Source organism: Amblyomma mixtum, chromosome 5, assembly GCF_055824585.1.
Source record: "Amblyomma mixtum isolate Tamu chromosome 5, ASM5582458v1, whole genome shotgun sequence".
In the NCBI taxonomy this organism is placed as follows: domain Eukaryota; kingdom Metazoa; phylum Arthropoda; class Arachnida; order Ixodida; family Ixodidae; genus Amblyomma; species Amblyomma mixtum.
In genome coordinates this window covers 159,888,586-159,907,910 of record NC_143016.1, presented here as the reverse complement: position 1 = coordinate 159,907,910, position 19,325 = coordinate 159,888,586, and the positions used below count along the sequence as shown (strand labels likewise).

General features: G+C 46.3%; 1 protein-coding gene and 1 non-coding gene across 2 annotated transcripts in view; one reads left to right on the top strand and one right to left on the bottom strand.

Moving 5' to 3' along the window:
- LOC149344293 (calcitonin gene-related peptide type 1 receptor-like) overlaps positions 1–19,325 on the bottom strand; it is a 123,343-nt gene that overhangs the window by 21,238 nt on the left and 82,780 nt on the right. The window contains exons 2-4 of the mRNA XM_089542588.1: positions 9,273–9,328; positions 3,758–3,896; positions 1,937–2,047 (exon numbers count right to left, since the gene is read on the bottom strand). Coding sequence (XP_089398714.1) covers positions 1,937–2,047; positions 3,758–3,896; positions 9,273–9,305 — 283 coding nt within the window. The 5' untranslated portion in view covers positions 9,306–9,328. The remainder of the gene's footprint in view (positions 1–1,936; positions 2,048–3,757; positions 3,897–9,272; positions 9,329–19,325) is intronic.
- Positions 15,628–15,699, top strand: TRNAQ-CUG (transfer RNA glutamine (anticodon CUG)). Its single transcript has one exon. It is a non-coding gene; the product is annotated as a tRNA-Gln (tRNA).

Below are 19,325 nucleotides of genomic sequence, written 5' to 3'. Positions count from 1 at the left end.
TGTTGAGGCGATCAGCACTTGTTTTTACTAAATCCTGTGCAAGACTTAGTTCCTCGGCTGCTATTCTATTCCCTGCTGATTCGATAAAATAAAATTTCTGTAAACGGAATGCATTCAGAGAGGTGAAGCAAGTTTGGGATAGGAGCGTTTGTGTTGAATGCAATCCCACGTTAGTTCGCGAAAACAACGAAGTTTCGCAAAGCATGCTTCGAAACACCGGCGTCATTACGCATAATGAAATCCTCGCGCAGAGAAGTGCAATTTATTTTGCACAGCGACGGCTTCTTGAACCACATGCAAATGTCACAAAGATATACCGCTGTTAAGCGGCTGTTCCTGTTATTCTTTTAACGAAGCTTCGCTAGCGCATTCCCGGAACAGGGTCGAAGAGGATGGTGGGGGTGGGGACGGAACTAAATGCACCACGGGAACTAGAGCGCCACTGCTAATGCGCGCTCGGCAATTCTCTGGGCATCCTGATTCGGTTAGGGTCGTAACTGCCACTTATGGCGTAAATTATGTTTGCACTATGAGCGCCTTCTGCAGGGTAGAGAGGGCAAGGCGAAAACCGAGCGCAGCTTTGGAATACGCGAACAAAAGATCGGGCTTATTCTAATAAATGAGCTGAACGAAGTAATTTGCTGCCGTGGCGTCGGCGGCGAGGCCCCTGCAGCTGGTATCTCGAGCCCCAACACTTCATTTCAGCACTTCGCGGCTCGTTTTCGCACCTTCCAGCTAATGGGCGCGAAACGCATTGAGTGGGGCCCCCCGTGAATCAGAAATGCAAATGTCAGAAACACGTTCTCCTCCTGACGTGACTTCCAGAGACGATTGTTGTACACGCTTTGCTGAATGTTCTCTATTTATTTGTGCCCTTCATCGGTGGCTGGTAAATATGCCTCTTGTGTATGATTTTGTTTGTCGAAATACTTCAGACATGCTCGAATTAATTCAGACCTGGAATGGGAAGGACGAAGTTTCTTTCGTTCCCTCCCAGAATTTGGCTATCAGTGCCTAAAGCGCAGGTAAACAGAGCGTAATCCACGCCACAAGGGAGAAACGACAGCTCTACATTGCCAAACGCACTAGGAACCCTGACTGGTAGTCGCTTTCTGAACTGTAGAGTGATGCAAATTAAAAGAAAAAGTAAAACTTCAGTAATTCTAACAGTAAAGGCAGCAGCGTGATGTGGTGTCCATATAAATTCTCAGAAAAACGCGGCGTTTTTTTATTATTTATAAAAACTTTTCTTGCCATATTTATCACCGCAATGTGGTGGTGCAGTGCCATTGTACCGCAGCCCGCACACGTGTCTATACCGGTAGAATGGCGCACGCTGTTATGCATTTATAACAATCGTCGCCGCCTGCCGGGCCCGATACAGCTTTTAAGGACACGAAGAGTTAAACACGGTCCAGGGGAATGTTCAAGAGCGACACCGTCAGCTTTTGAGTCCTAGGGCACTCAAAGATTACAGAAGTGTACTCTCCTGTGAGCCATTCGAGCGCTCTACGCAGATGTATGGACGACTGTACAAACTGCTAATACAACGAAAAGGCTAAACTACCACCTTTCGGTAATAAATGCAACTATTCGGAAGATAATGTTTTTGCAATTGAGAGAGAAAACAAAACTGCCTACGATCTTTTGTGCACTTCTTCGGGAACAGCATCCCACTACTCTCTCTGCTTTTCGAATTCACCTTCTCTGTGACCTTTGGATCCCCTTCTCTGTGACTTTTGGACCACCCTCTTGCGAACATTCTGCAGCTGATTTGCTTTTAATATCCTGAATCATAAATCTAATAGTAAACTTGATGGAAGTTGATAAACGAAAGGGACTCTGTTGATCGGACTTTATTTTTTGGAATGAATTCCACCATGCTGAATTCATTATTTTCTTCTTTCGCCGAGTGCCACGATGAGCTTGCACTGACCTGTGGAATTCACGACACCCGGTAGGAGATTGGGGCATGGCGCCGAGGCCACGGCTCCCCGCTCTGTGGGTGGCCAGCAGTGCCAGCCGTCAAACCTCCAGTCACATCCCACTGCGTGTCAACAAGACGACGAGCAAGCACTGTAACGAACTGCACTGATTTTTTTAGTTTCATATACTATTTTTTACATCAGCCTTAAACGTAAACCAATGTAACTGGATCGCACTTCTTACTAGTTGGTATAAAAACACTGGCTTGCGTTGTGTTCATCCAAGACACAGAACGTTTACCCGTGGGCATGTATATACAGGCCGCCACAAACTACTGTGTATGTGTGTAATAAATTTACTTGATTCAGGCGTAATTTATTACACGAATCGAAGTATGTTTGAATTGTAGCCAAGCTTTAAAATACTAAAGGCAATGTCCTTACCCTTCGATTGTTGCGACTACGACATGATTGGGTCAAGTCAGAGCATTCTTGACATGGGATAGAGCTTCTGCGGGCATCACGGTGCCAGTTCTTCTGGCAACCTCACTGTTAAGTTTCTTTATGTAGCAGCCTTCACTAAATTGCAGACACCTATCTCTCTCTTCCTACTTCTCTGGTGTTTTGTATTAGAGCTTCGGTTTGCCACTGCGGCTTCATTGCATTAAGCTCATCCCCTTGTGCAGTCGAATGCTACTGTTCGGAGGAAGAAACGCTGGGTAATATCTCTCTTAGTGATGCCTGTGCTTCGCATTAGAGTCAATGGTAACGCGAACTGAACGGTTCCAAACTAGGTTTAGCTTTTATAACACTGGTAGTCTCATGGAACCCGTGTTTATACTTGGTGCAAGATGATAGCTCAATAACATGAAATTCTCTCTGATTATCACGCCAGTAGTTTGTCCTTAAAATGCGGTATCACATCTGGCCAACATGGAATAAGTTACCTATTTACAGAAATAACCGGAAAAAAAATGACGGTCGGTTTAGCCTGGTCAGGTCAAATGCAAATTAGGTGTTCTAACACTTCGGTTTGCACTTCGGCTTCGGTTCGAGGCTCGGTTTTCAAGGTCAAGCAGGCTTGACAGCGCGAGAAACTGGTTGTTCAGCACGAGGGAAGTTTGGCTGCTGCGATGGCGTAGTGGTCTAATGCAGTGGCCAAAGAAGCTAATCTGTTTCAAGCCAAGCAGGCTTCAGAAAAAAATGGGCGAAATCTGTGAGTGGTTACTTAGATCTGGCGCGCCACAAAAAGTGCATATATGAAGTTAGGACCACATTTGCGTGGGGCCACAATGGAATCACTCGCTTCACGGAAAAGAGGGCAGAAGTGCCACACCTTTCATTTCAAGACTTTGTTTAGCTACGTAGCCATCACTCATACAGGAAGGAGGCTTCTCGCCTTCTAAAATTTCTTCGACACTGTGACCTGGACTCCGGTTGGTGATTGCAGTAGTTGGTGGCTATTATGGGGATTGTGCGCATGCCGATGTTGATCGGCCAGGTCACAGATCTGTACCAAAAATTACCGAATTTAGCCACCATCTAAGTGTCGCTGTAGTGTAGCAGTTGCCGGAAGAGGAAATGCAAGTTAATCCCACCAGTATCTAACAACAACATCAACCTCCTCAGCAGTTTAATGCCTTTATTTCTTTTTATTCCAGCTGGCTGCGCCAGTGGAGATCTCGCATAAATCCTACCATATAATGTCGACTGTCGAGGTTCATGACGCATACCTTTATTCTATTTGCATACGTGCTCAGTCACTTACGCACTGCGTTTCATTCGTACAGTTAGTGCCATTTAGTTTAGATCCCGCCAGGGAGTCTTCTCACCAGTCGTATTTCTCTTCCTGGAGTCATAAAAAGCCGTCTGCTCGCAGTCGCGCAGAGCCTTGAGCTGCTCGAACACCCGCTCAGCGCGAGAGCCGTGCACTCCAGCTCTGCACCAGGGCAGCAGACACGTCCACAGCAGCTGCACCATTGCAAGAAACCGAATGTGCGGTCGTGATGGAGTTAGTGCTTTATGCGAAGAAAATATTATTAAAACTTTCGAGGAAGTGCTGCAATCACTTTTGTGCATATTAGCGGCTTGACAGAGGAGTCTTACTGTGCATTGTTCTTGCCCTGTGCAGAACAGTAGATTGTACATTAGTCACTGCTTAGGTCATGTGAATGAGCGTGAAAGCCCGTGGCTGAATTCCAAAAGATATGGATAAAAAGTTAAGGTTTCGATTTACCAGCCAAAGTCCAAGCCAGATGACCAATGAGATTGCAGCCAAGAAGACGGCTCACCTACGCGTGGCCAGAATGTGCGCGAAAATGTGCGTCAATCAGTTTCCAGCAAAATGTAAAACGTCCTGCGTTCAGGTGTGAGACATTTCAATACATACACTCTTAATCATCACGATACTCTAGTCGTTGCGCTGGTTCTTCTCTTCGCAACTTCACACACAACGCTGTTGATGATTTTATATCGGCTGGCATTGTCTATTCCGCCCTCTCATCAATGGCGTGCAACGGATGCTGCCGAGTCAACAAGCGATCCTAACGTCGAAAAGCTTTGGCCTAAAAACATTGCCGGCGGTTGCCACGCGTGTGTAACGCGATATTCTGCGACAGCAGCTTTCGGAACGCTCGCCGTTGCGCCTCAGCTATCAGGGCTAGGTCCTAAGCTTTCCTGCTCTCCTTCCCTCATACTACTCCGGTTTCCTAAGCCAATCCCGCCAGCGCCACAGAATCGACCAACGTGTCCTAAAAGGGTTTGGTTTGGTTTGGTTTGGTTTATTGGGGTTTAACGTCCCAAAGCAACTCAGGCTATGAGGACGCCGAAGTGAAGGGCTCCGGAAATTTCGACCACCTGGGGTTCGTTAACGTGCACTGACATCGCACAGTACACGGAACTCTAGAATTTCGCCTCCATCGAAATTTGACCGCCGCGGGCGGGATAGAACCCGCGCCTTTCGGGTCAGCAGCTGAGCGCCTTAACCACTGAGCCACCGCGGCGGCGCGGTCCAAAAAGGAGTACTGACACAAACTATTTGGGTGTCCGATGTTTGCTTTGAATGAGGCCTAAGGGCGTGATAATTATGAAAATGAGTTCAGAACACGTCGAGAGTGATAATAATTTATTACAAAGAATTTTGTACCGGCAATTTTGGTCTCGCTGAGAGCCAGTGCGTAAGTGCACTTCGACGTCACGGTCGACCGGGCAACCTGGACGTCTACAATTCTCCTGACCTCGGTATCTCCGGGAAGCACTGATTGTTCCTGATAGCAAGAGCTGAAGATCTGTGACGCCATAATTATTGAGGCAAATTCACATTGACTTCATTTGATGCCGGTGGAAATGTCAAGCGGCTCCTTCTCGGAAAACATTCAAAATTATGCTAAATTACGTTCCGCCCAACGCCTCCTACTGAAACTTGCTACAAGCCCTAATTGTTACACTCATGAAACAGATAATACAATTTTTTTTTGTTCGGAATTTTGTGTCTTAACCACTTTAAATGCTGTCGCATTAGATCATGCAGCATTTGGCAATGAACAGGCTGGAGCGTTCTTGAAACCAAAGCCAAATATTAAGTGAGTGCCTTTAAAAACGATGTATGCCCTTTGAAGAAAGCGTTCCGCTGGCCCATCACGTCGTCATAGAACCGCGCTTTGCTCACATCATGTTCTGGCGGGTTTTTGGGAAGCCACTCGACCACAGAGCATTCCAGCAAAATTGGAAGGTTCATAATATTGGTTCAATGCAGAAATGGCGTATCAAGACAATTATTTCTGTCTACAGACCATTACACTGATCTACTTCCTGCAAACTGCTGGAGCATATTATTCACAAGCACTTTATTTCATACTAACTAACAAGAACATCCTTTCACACCATCAGCAGGGTTCCCGCAAGAGTTTTTTTGCAGTTACACAGGTAATCGAATTCACGCACAATATTGCCGCATAGCAATTTTTAACAGGTCGATACCATTTTCAATTAGTATTCTAAAGCTTTCGACAAGGTATGCCACAAAAAGCTTCTCCTTAAACTTCGCACTTTCGTTGCGAGCCCCTATGGTAATTAATTATCTGTAACAAAGCTTGCTGTTGAACTAGCAGCGCAAATCCGTGTCAGCTTCTTACGGTCCTCGTTTTTGTAGCGAGAGCTGCATTGCGCGCAGTCTCGTCGTTTCGCTGTGGGCCTTCGGCGCCACTTGTGCGCATGCGCGAGGAGCCGAGTGACGTCACAGCCGCGCAGCTGGTGCGCAGCACACCGCGCCTCCGACCGAGAGAAGCCGCCGAGTGCTGTCACAGCTGCCGGCGCCGCGCGCCGCTCTCCTCCGACCGATACACCAACGAGGCGGCCGCGAGTTACTGTACGGATCACCGGGCCGTCTTTCTGGCAGTCAGTAAAGTTGAATAACACGTGGCGCCTTCACCACATATCACCTCTTTAATGTCTAACACGAAGCCATGACATTAAGCAAAACAGACGTAACCATGGATATACCGTACCTCTCGCTACGTATACCCTGGAACAGCAGAGCTAAGCCAATGCCAAATTTTTATGCGAAGCATACTACTTTAGCTACCACTTCAGCCCTTCACCGTGGTTATGCGCCTCCAAATCACGTGATACATGACGTCACACCACGTGACACGATGACGTCACGACAGTAGAGAAACGGGGGCCCACCTCGCGCCGTCGCTGTGGTTGTGCGCCTCCAAATCACGTGATACATGACGTCACACCACGTGACACGATGACGTCACGACAGTGGAGAAACCGGGGCCCACCTCGCGCCGTCGCTGTGGTTGTGTGCCCCCAAATTACGCGACACGATGATGCTTCGCATTCTCCAGGCTTAACCAAGTTAAACCTGACATTTTTTTTATTGGCTGTTTCCCACGTAAAGTGATTAATTACTTGGATGGATCACAGGTCACTTGCCACTCAGTACCCACTTTCATAGCTACAATCACGAACAGAGATCACCGGTTCACATTTTCTCGGGCGTTCCCCAAAGTTTTGTTCTGAGACCCCCCTCAGCCTACTTATCGCCGATATAAATGATGCCGTTCAAGTTCTTGCTGATGATCGTGTTCTGCATTCTGAAGTGTATAGTATTAATTATTGAGTTTTACTGAATTATGTGCCGCCACGGTGGCTCAGTGACCATGGCTCTCGGCTCCCGATCTGAAAGGCGCGGGTTCTATCTCGACGACAGCAGTCGAATTTCGATGGACGCCAAATTGTAGAGACCCGTGTGCTGTGCGATGTCAGTGCACGTTGAAGAGTCCAAGGTGGTCGAAATTTCCGAAGTACTTCACTACGGCGTCTCTCATAGCCTGAGTCGCTTTGGAGACGTCAAATCACCATAAAACACAAATCATTTCCTGAATGGTGTGGTTTTTGTTCTTTCTACGACTTGAGCAGAAGCTGGCACACAGAGATTAACATCAAATAGACAATAAAGGGGAATATTAAGACAGGCTATGCTGACAGGTTAGCGTCACGCGATAGCAGATGTGTCAATTTTATTGAAAACAAAACTTTTATAAGCCAGAGCATTGCGTAAAAAGAAAGTGCAAGTGGCACCACTCCTTCGGGATTCCCACAACCGGAGAACGTGACATATTTATTTGTCGACGAACACTATTTGGCCATCAATGGGCTATTGCAGTCAAAATGCCAAGAAATCAGCGCGGCGAGCGTAGCCAAGAATGCGAAGAATCTCACGATTCAAACAGCGCAGTACAGACGACAACAGAGAGAAAGGTTCAATGCAAACACGATTGCTGAAGTTTTCGCCTCATATTCTAAACTCAACGCACCACAATATTCGCAACCTCGCGTAACGCTACGCTTACCAACGGTCGCATTACTACACGCAACTCAGCGATGCTTATTACGCGATGCTTTGCTATTAAGGCCGGGCCGTGCATTATAAAACGTCGCAATGAACGATGAAAAGAAAAAAAAAATAACGTTCAGAATACACATCTTTTCGCAACACGACTGTTTCTTTGCAGGCAACGCCATCCGCTGTATGATGCGAATTCTGCCCTGTTCGACCCATCGTGCCTCGAGATTTCGTGCCTCACCAGAGATCGATCCGGAATGCGACGCATTGGAATGCGCTGCTCCATAGCAGCAGGTTCGTGTCTCCGTGTCTGCGCAACCTATGTGGACGCTCCGTTGAAGCTTGAAGATTCGCATCTATGGATTCCGGTAGCGGTTGTTGCAGCCGAGGGCGGCGTGCTATTGACCTGCACGTGCCCTTTCAAGCACTTGCAACACTCAGAAATTTGAAACTCCATGTCGGCAGCTCGATGCACCTGTTTGAAACGTCTAAGTACGAATTCGTGTAGCCACTTTGCCGCCTGCGAAAGCCAAGTACACGTTTCTATATTCTTCATTGATGACTACTATAGTAGAGCTAGGGCTCAAATAAAAACAAAGTTGCTATTCTATTGTTCATCCCTATGACCACGATTACTTTCCTTCTCCTGCTTTGTCGTTCTTAAGCCTCTCCTGATTGCAGCTTTAATACTGATTACAATGCTAAATAATAAAGAAGCAAATGAACTCAATATTTAGCTGTCTTGTTTTTTTGCGTATTTGTTATAATATCTCGGTAAGTGGATCGCAGCTCACTCTTTGAGCCTTCCTGCTTGCATACTCGAAATGCGGCCTGGAAATGTCATCCCATTGGTAGAAAAATTCAACACAGCAATTATATGAAGCCGGCATCAGTTAGTTATCATTTCCTTATCTAGTGCGAGCATTAGGTGACGACTGAAACTGCGTATGGTTTCGGTTCATTCACGCCGCACTGTCTTTTCCAAGGATGTCTTTCTCTACTCTACTGTCCAGTTAACCTGTTTCCATCATTTATAGCAATGTACGATTCATTTTAAAGCTCATGCAGTTTAGTTTGGATTGTGGAGTTTAACTTGCCAATATACAGCAGTATATTTGTGCATGCAGTGAATAACGTGACTATTTTTACGGTTGTGTGCACAACCAAAGTAAGTCTAATTTTAATTTCCACGAAACAATGGACCGAATGTCAATCAGCAGCGCGTAACTCGGAAGAATATAGTAAGTTTTTTTACCATGGTCCTGCCTGAAACTTAACAAGTGAAATATTCACCTTCGCTTTTCCTCAGCTATGTATTTGACAAATTAAACCGTAAACCGTGAACAGTGTATTAGCTTAGTGGGACACTGAATCGAAACTCCTTTCTTTGCACAAGTGCTACTGACATAAGACGACTGGGACTCCCAGCTTAGAACCGTAATACTGGCGTTATGAGATACCTTAAGGTGCTAAGCAATGGGCAATGAGCTTACCAGAGTGATGGAGACGAGGCAGCGCCTGGTCATAACGGCGGACCACCTTCAAGGACCTGCAGCAGTGGAACAAAATATGCAACACGTTTCCACAAAGTTCGCTGAACAGCAGGTCGTCGTGTCATAGTGCAAGAAAGTCGACACTCAGCCAGTTTTCAGCTTCCTTCGTGTGTCTGTGGTTAAAGTGTAAGAGTTGGTCTGCAAGAAACATTTTTCATTTGTGTATTTATTTATTTTTAATTTTAGGATACTGTGGACCGAAAGATCAGGCTGCTGGGGCATACAAAACGTATGCTAAAATAAATATACAGAAAATAAAAATAATGACAGACGATGCATGCGACAATGCAAGCATGCAATTGCAAAACGAAATAGTGATACCATATTGATTTGCACTTTTTTATCTCCGGAACCGTATGGCATGCCGTATGTTTCGTTGGTCCTGTCATAAGTAGCGGGGACTGTTTTCCACCACCAGACGAGAATACGATTCGGAGGCATCTATACTCTCACTGCCAGCGCACTACCGCGTCATGCTACGTTGTAGAATGGCTCCCATGAGCATGACTAAAATAAAACACTGCGCACACTACGTACAAACTCTATACACATTGCATTACGTCACTTGTGAAGCGTTGAGTCATACTATGTTGCATAAGTGATGGCTATGACTGCGCGTCGTGACTACGCATACTTTGTACAAACTCTGTACACCTTAAATTATGTTACTTGCGAAGTACTAAGTAACGATACATTGTAGAATGAGTATTAGTCATTCCTATGAACTGCCAGTCATGATCTTCATACCTAGTACGTTACTTTCATCGTTCATGACTATAGATATTCGAGGACGTGCGTTGTGACATCGTAAGCCCGCTTTCTGACAGCATTTGAATTTCGCGCCATAGACGGTGAGGGCGGACGCGGTTTTTCCGCCAATCAGACATAAAAGATTTCACTTTAAAAAATAGGTAAGAATCGCACGCGTACAGCAGGTACGGCGCCGGCTGGGCACTTTTATTTGTCCTTCTTTTCCTGGCCCATTCTAACGTATCTGAAATGCCCGCACCACACCAACGACTATAGCTCCTTTAGCGACGCGTCGCGACGCGCGCCTCAGACAGCAACCGGTTCAGCCGCTCCCCGGCCGACGAATGTCTCCGGCGTGGTCCAGTGGGAAGGATATCCGGCTTTCACCAAGGAGGCCCGGGTTCGATTCCCGCCATCGGAACATTTCTTCAGGTCTCATGGTGTAATGGTTAGCACTCTGGACTCTGAATCCAGCGATCGTAGTTCAAATCTCGGTGAGACCTGTCTTTTTTATTTATTTTACTTGGAAGCATTGCTTTGAGGAATGAGGTGTTCGCAATTATTGCAGGTTTTTACTGTCTTGCGAGAGGCCCTGCGTACACATAATCAAGCCATCAATGTTCAACTTTTAACTGTCCTGTTTTTTTTCTTTTTTATTACTGTTTTTTTATTATCTTCTAGACGTAGCGGAGAACACTTGCGCTTCCTATAATTCATGCTAGTTCTTTTTTTTTCATTTTCTCACCACCTGTATGGCACACAGCCACCGCATGCCGTTACTCGACATGAGAATGTTCTCTTTTCTCCATTTGTTATTCGAGAAGTAAAAAAACTTCGCATCGACTCCTAGACCACAGTGCGTGACTGGCAGTACACCGAATGCGCATATACTTCTGTTTTACTCGCTAGGGTTTTTCGAACGTGGAGCGCTGAAGGACACGAGCATTTCAAATACAGAATTTTTAAAGCTATTTACAACGCGCTTTGCACTGAATAAGAAGCTAAGCCTATGATGCTCCAAACGGGAGTTTGAATCGTGTTTTTTGTTAATATAAGTTTAAAAAGTTCGACAGATATTTTAAGACTGCTGACGTGTGACAGTGCAAAAGCATTACTGTTCTTGGGTGCACTGACACCCAGCCACACAGCCACTGCCGACACAAAAACTCGCGCGTATGGCGCAACCCGGAACACTGTACGACGAACGGTTGCATCACAGTTTTAATAAGAAAGCTGGTTTTGATAAAAGGATATGCACAGTAACTGTCTCATATGTTGTTGGAAACCTCAACCGCGCCTCAGGGAAGCCGCAAACAGTTTTGGAAGGCATAGAATTGAAGGTGGTATGTCGTCGGTGCGAATTCCTGTCGCAAGTATAGCCTCCAACTCAACTATCGCATGTATGCTATATGCAACGGGAAACCATATGCAAGGTTGTGTCACAAGTTTGATAAGAGTATTGTTGGGAAAACTGTCTCAACATAAAGTTCGGCCAGCGGGATCTGTATATAGACGAACGATATGTATATGCTTGTCTGAAAACGGTGCCCGGCTTGCTCTGTTCGTCATAAGGCTGCTTGATTATGTCACCGTATCTTTTGCCATGGCTGGGATTTTATGCACCATCTGCTAGCCCACATACTGCACACACCGCCGGCTTTTCTCCTAATGGGACTATAGTTGGATATCGTTTAAGACTGCAGTGAAGTTTTACTCACAGTCAAGACCGTCGCACAGAATTGCTCCACGACAAATTAGTAGCCCGTTGTCAAAACTTTTCTTGTTACTCATTAGGATGCTAATAACAAGAATAAAATTATGAGCTCTAAAATTCTGATACGCGGCTTTTTTAATAAAGTCAAACATTAAAAAGTTGATTTATTTTACTGCTCTGATTGGCTACCGGAGTAATACAGGAAGTCGCAGTCCGTGGCCTAGTGTTAACAACTGCTGTTTTTTTTTTCAAGTAGTATCCTACTATCTCAATGTTTTCGCATTAAAAAGACGGTGGCGCCGATCTTCTCAGTCTCATGCAGCTTAAAAGGTACTGTAAATCCGAACAACAGCTGGAGCTAGCGCCGTGAGGGCAAAAATTCGAATGAATGAAAACCTGCACACCCAGATCGTCTGTATCCCAACCTATGAGAGGCCTATCGTGGAGCCGATTACCTGGTGCCGTTCGTCCCGTTCTTTTGATACGAACACTGTAGCCTATAGCAATGAGAAAAGCGAAAACCTCAGGCTGTTCGATGGATGGAAAACTTTATTAAGCAAGTGAGTTTGGACCGTACAAGGTCTCAGGGCCACCGCACAGCACTCACATTACGCGCATGTGTCCAGGCCACGTAGGGCCATGGCACTGGCACCCCGGTTCACACAGCGAAGTTGCGCGTCCGGGTCCTGCGACGCAAGGAGGGCCTCCCATTCCTCCCATGTACCGATGGCGGGCTGTCCCTGCGGGGGAGGATCGGCAGGGCAGCCGAAGAGGATGTGGTCCAGGGTGGCGTGCGGTTCTCCGCAGAGAGTGCACTCTGGGGGCTGTTCGAGGGTCATTCTTTCCTTGGAAGAGACCCAACACATGCAGTGCGCGTTTCTGGCTGTAGCAGAAAGAAGACAAATGCACGAGGAAATAAAAATTATAGGTTGCTGCACCTGCAGCGGTGCTATTCATGCCTTATTTTCTGGTGGTCTGGTCTTAGAACGTGAGCTCGTCTGGCCGCTTCGTCATTGTATCCCAGTGGTTGCCATGGTAACCGAGATGGTTATAAAGTAGAATAAAATAACAATAGGTGGCCGCGTGATGCCCGACCATCACAACTCGAGGCAAAAACTGGGTCGATCCAGTATATAAATTCTAGTCTGGCAAGCGTCAATGTCAGGCCTCTCATTCCCGACATTCGTGCAAAATTTGTGGCCCGACCCTTTGCCGCAGAATGTTCCGGGTGGTGTAATGCGATTCAGCGTTTCGTACAGCATAAACTTTTAGTTAAGTTAGAGCCTAGCTCGTGGCAGTAGTTTTAACCGGCGACCTAGTTACCCCGAATTCTACGCCTTTGCGAATCTTCATATTAAAATTGCGGCTCAACCGTTCGTCGCAGATTGTTCGGGTTGGTGGCATACGATTTCACGGTACGTGCAGCATAAACTTATCAGTTAAGTTAGAGTCTATCTCACGGCAGGGATTTGAACCGATGACCTATGTTAGGTGGGTTGATATTCGATCACTGCCTCAGCGTCGGCTCATTTTTGTTGTTGTTGTTGTCTGCGTCCCTTTTTTTCTTTTAGCGCTGTAACCGTGATGCTTAGTGCGTAAAGACATTTTCCATCGTTCCATAGGTTACATCAATACTCGCCGTTGCATTCTTAGTACCCATTTCGTGGCAGCATTTTATCTTCGTTTTTTTTTAACCTTTTCCACACTGCTCTCCTTCTGTCTTTATCTCCCAAATTCACCTCCCTACGCAGTGTAGCATGGCAGCGATTTTTAAACGCCGGCTAGACTCTCTGTATTTCCACGGCCGCTTTGCATCAAGCGGCCGTGGTATTTCATTAAAGAGTTTCTCTCTCTCTCTCTCTTCGCGGAGCTTGCGCAGTGTTCACGCAGGCGGCCGTGCGCTATTGATTGTTGAGTTCAGTTGTCCACTAAATATACAATAGCCTCTGAATAGCTCCTTTCCATTGATAAGGCCTCGATCTGCGAATTGATGCAAAAACTATCCCCGTTTAAAAGGACAGACCTATTTTTCGCTTCGATGAACTGCGGTGGATGAGCCGCCGCTTTGCGATAGGCAGAGTGACTGCTGTACCTCTCTGACTGGCTTCGGTCGCACATACATGTCAAGTGTGCATATTATTCGAAGACGAAAGGGAATTTCGGGTTCTGCAAACTCGTACCGGGTAAGCCGATCAACAGTCCAGCCACGCGGCTTTTTAAAGAAACTACAACAAGTAGACAAGTGGAGGAAAGAGAGTGTTTTGGTTTTCATGATTATCTCACCTGATTATCGCCTAGGAGCTCGTTACGATAAATGTCGTGAATAAGCACATAATGCCACCAGTCAGAACGGCTGCCGCAATATTTAAACAAGGCACGGTTTCACCAGCATGGGAGTTTGCCAACCGGCTGCTTGTGCATGACTAACAGCAGGGCTGCCGCCGATTCGGCTTGGCGGTGGCGCCCATTTAGTTTTCTGGCGCGGGTCCAAAAAAGGGCGATATTCATGAACACAATTCTTCGGCACCGGGCTATATTCCATTATATATGCCTACAAGGCACGTTGATTAGCTGGCAGAGTGCTATTTGTGATGCTGATGCAGAGTGCCATGGCCACCGAAGGAGCCATTAATGAAGTGTGACTGCAAAGCTTACGGCCGGTTGCTTTTTTGCCAAACAAGTGTCGAGCACAGAACCATAAAAAACAAAATCGGCAGACACACTTAACACTGATTGCGTGTGAGAATGCAAAAGCACTGAAGTGCAGAGACATGCTGTCTTGCAGAATGACTATGATTCATGACTATGACCACGAAGCATACTTTGTGCAAACTCTATACACCTTACAGGACGTAACTTGTAAACTGCTGCGTCATGCTGCGTTGCAGAAGTAAAGTGTTGACTCATGCTACGTTGCAGAATGATTATAAGTGATGACTGTGACTACGATACTTTGTGCAAACTCTATGCACCTTACATGACGTTACTTGTAAAGTGCCGCTTCATGCTACGTTGCAGAATGGCTGTCATGAATATGACTACGAGGCTTGACTACGCATGCCTTGTACAAACTCTATTCACCTTACAATTACGTTACTTGTAAAGTGCTGAGTCGTGGTATGTTTAAGAATGATTATGAGTGATGACTATGACTGCGCCTCGTGACTACGCATACTTTGTACAAACTCTATACACCTTACATTACGTTACTTGTAAAGTGCTGATTAATGCTATGTTTCAGAATGATTATAACGTATGTCTATGACTGCGCGTCGGGACTGCGCATAATTTGCACAAACTATGTATACCTTAAATGATGTTACTTGCGAAGTACATAGTAATGATACATTGTAGAATGACTACTAATCGTGACTTGGAGCTACCAGTCCTGACTTTCGTGCCTTGTACATTACTTTCATCATTAATGAATATACATATTCGCTGATATGCGTTGTGACATCGTACACCGGCTTTCTGATATCATTCGAATTTCGTACTATAGACGACAAAGGGCGGACGCCGGTTTTTCTGCCAATGGGACATATAAAAATATAACTTAAAAAAAAATAGGGAACAATCGCACGCGCACGGCAGGTGCGGCGCCGGCTGGGCATATTTTCTTTTCCTGGCCCATTCTAACGTACGTCAAATGCCCGCGCCACACCAACGACCATAGCTGCTACAGCGACGCGTCGCGGCGCGCGCCTCAGACAGCAACCGGTTCCGCCGCTCCCCGACCGACGGACGTCTCCGGCGTGGTCTAGTGGGAAGGATATCCGCCTATAACCAAGGAGGCCCGGGTTCGATTCCCGGCGTCGGAACATTTGCTCAGGTCTCATGGTGTAATGGTTAGCACTCTGGACTCTGAATCCAGCGATCCGAGTTCAAATCTCGGTGAGACCTATCTTTTTTTACTTGTTTTACTTGAAAGCTTTGCTTCGAGGAGTGAGGTGTTCGCAATTATTGCAGGTTTTTACTATCTAGCGAGTATCCCCGTGAACCCAAAATCTAGGCATCAGTGCTCAACTCTTAATGAGCCCTGTCCTTTTTTTCTTTTTTATTGCTGTTCATCGAGCCTACCTGTTAGAAGTAGCGGATAATGCACGCGCTCCCTATTATTCGTGCTAGTTCTCTTTTTTTCCTTACCACAGTGTACGGCTTACAGCCACCGTGTGCCGTTACTCACTAGACATGAGAATGTTCTCTTTGCTTCATTTGTTAGACGTGAATAAAAATGGCTGAGGCTTAACTTGGTTAAGCCTGGAGAATGCGAAGCATCATCGTGTCGCGTAATTTGGAGGCGCACAACCACAGCGACGGCGCGAGGTGGGCCCCCGTTTCTCCGCTGTCGTGACGTCATCGTGTCACGTGATTTGGAGGCGCACAACCACAGCGACGGCGCGAGGTGGGCCCCCGCTTCTCCACTGTCGTGACGTCATCGTGTCACGTGGTGCGACGTCATGTATGACGTGATTTGGAGGCGCATAACCACGGTGAAGGGCTGAAGTGGTAGCTAAAGTAGTATGCTTCGCATAAAACTTTACAACGACTCTTAGACTACAGCGCATTCCTAGCAGAGTCCCGAATGCGCATAAACTTCTGTTTTACTCGCTAGGGACTGTCAAACGCACAGTGCTGAAGCACACGAACATTTGAAATACAGAATATTTAAAGTTGTTTATATCGCGTCTAGCAGTAAATAAGAAGCTAAGCCTATCATGCCCCAAACGGTAGTTTGAAACGTGTTTTTATTTTTAATATGGTGCAAGTTTTAAAAATTCTACAGAACTTAACACTGCTAACGTGTGCGAATGCGAAAGCTTTACTATTCCTGGGTGCACTGACACACACCCACACACACATCGTCGACATACACGTGCGCGTATGGCGCCTCCCGGAACTTTGTATGACGAACGGTTGCGTCGCAATTTTGATAAGAAAATGGGTTTTGAAGAAAGGATATGACACAGTAACAGTCTCATATAACGGTGGACACCTCAACCGCGCCTAACGGGAAGCCTTAAACAGCCTGGAAGGCATAGAATTGAAAGTTATATGTCGTGGGTTCGAATCCCTGTCGCCAGTATTGCCTCCAACTCAACTGGCGCATGTAAGCTATATGCAGCGAGAAACCACATGACACCAGCCGGAACACTGTACGACAAAAGGTTGGGTAACAAGTTTGATACGAATGCTGTAGGGAAAACTGGCGCCACATAAAGGTCGGCCAGCGTGGTCTGTATATAGACGAACGATATGTATATGATTGTCTGAAAATGATGCTCGGCTTGCTCTGTTCGTCATAAGGCCACTTGATGACGTCACCGTATTTTTTGCCATCGCTGGGACTTTATGTACCATCTACCAGTACACATACTGACACACACCGCCGGCTTTTCTCCTAATGGGACTATAGTTGGATACAACTTAGGACTGTATTGAAGTTTTACTCACAGTCAAGACCGTCGCACAGAATTGCTCCACGACAAATTAGTAGCCCGTTGTCATAACTTCTCTTGTTACCTCAGCAGGATGCTAATAACAGGAACAAAATTATGAGCTCTAAAATTTTGATACGCGGCTTGTTTAATAAAGTCAAACATTAAAAAGCTGATTTATTTTACTGCTCTGATTGGCTACCGGAGTAGTACAGTACGCCGCAGACCGTGGCCCAGTGCTAACAACTGCTGTTTTTTTTTTCAAGTATTATCCTATTATCTCAATGTTTTCGCATTAAAAAGACAGTGGCGCACATCATCTCAGTCTCATGCAGCTTAAAAGGTACTGTATATCCGAACAGAAGCCAGTAATAGCGCAGTGAGGCCAAAAATTGGAATGAATGAAAACCTGGGCACCTACAGATTGCCTATATCGCAACCTATCAGAGGCGTATCGAAGAGCGGAGTACCTGGCGCCACTCGTTGCGTTCTTTTGATACGATCACTGTAGCCTACAGTATTGAGAAGCCCGAAAACTTCAGGCAGTTTGAGGGTCATTCTTTCCTCAGAAGAGACCCAACACATGGGTTACTGGCTGTAATACCAAGAAGCCCAGTGCATGAGGAAATAAAAATTAGAGGTTGGTACACCTGCAGCGGTGCCATACCCTCCCAACTCTCTGCTCGTCTGGTTTTACAGCGTTAGCTCTACGGGTCGCTTTTCGAGCCTGCGAGTTATGCTGAATCCACGGATACAATCAAAGACGGCCGCCTTCATTAAGAAGACATTGCATCCCAGTGGTTGCCACGGTAATCAAGGTGGCTATAAAATTGAATAAAATAACAATAGGCGGCCGCGTGGTGCCCGAGCATCACAACTCAAGGCCAAAAACTATGTCCACCCAGTATATAATCCCTCTCCGGCAAGCGTCAATGTCAGGCCTCTCAGTACCGACATTCGTGCAAAATTTGTGGGTGAACCGTTTGCCGCAGAATGTTTAGGATGGTGTAAAATGATTCAGCGTTCCGTACAGCATAAAATTAATATTTAAGTGATAGAGCTTAGCTTGCGGCAGCGATTCGAACCGGTGACCTATGTAGCCCCCATTCCAACTTTTTACGAATCTTCATATGAACATTGCGGCTCAAACCATTTGTCGCAGGGTATTCGGGGTGGTGGCATACGATTTCGCGTTTCGTTCAGCACAGACTTGCTAGTTAAGTTAGATTCTAGCTCGCAGCAGGGATTCGAACTGACGACCTATGTTAGGTGTTTTAACGCTCGATATTCCATCACTGCCTCTGCGTCGGCTATTTTTTTGGTGTGGTTGTTTGCGTCCCTTTTCTTTGCGCATTGTAAACGAAGGCGGCCGTGAGCTATAGGTTATTGAGTTAAGTTTTCCACTGAATATGCAATTGCCTCTAAGTAATTCCTTTCCGCTGATAAGTCCTCGATCTCCTAAATGCTACAGAAACTACTTTCTTTTAAAAGGTTGGACCTATTTTTCGCTTCGGTGAACTGTGGCAGGAGAGCCCGCGCTTTGCGGAAGGCAGAGCGGCGTCTGTGCCACTCTGGCTTCGGTCGCACATGCCAAGTGTGCATAGATTTGAAGAGAAAAGGTAGCGTCGTGTTCTGCAAACTCGTACCGGGAAAGCCGATCACCAGTCAAGCACCGCGGCTTTCTAAATATAATACCATAAGTAGGCAAGTGGAGGATAGGAAGTGTTTTGGTTTGTATGATTACCTACCCCCCACCCGCCGTTTCCACAGAAGGGATCTGGTTTACGGAAGTTTAACATCCCAAAGCGCCTCACGCTATGAGGGACGCCGTAGTGATGGACTCCAGAAATTTCGACCACCTGGGGTTCTTTAACGTTTACTGGCATCAAGCAGTACACGGGCCTCTAGAATTTCACCTCCATCGAAATTCGATCGAGCCCGCGTCTTTCGGGTCAGCAGCCGAGCGACATAACCACTGAGACACCGCGGCGGCTCACACAAAAGTGAGAATGATACGTCAGTCGGCATATTTCGCCTAGAAAATTGTTTTTTGGCCAGAGCCTGCGGCGAGTTAGAGAAAACTTGCGCATT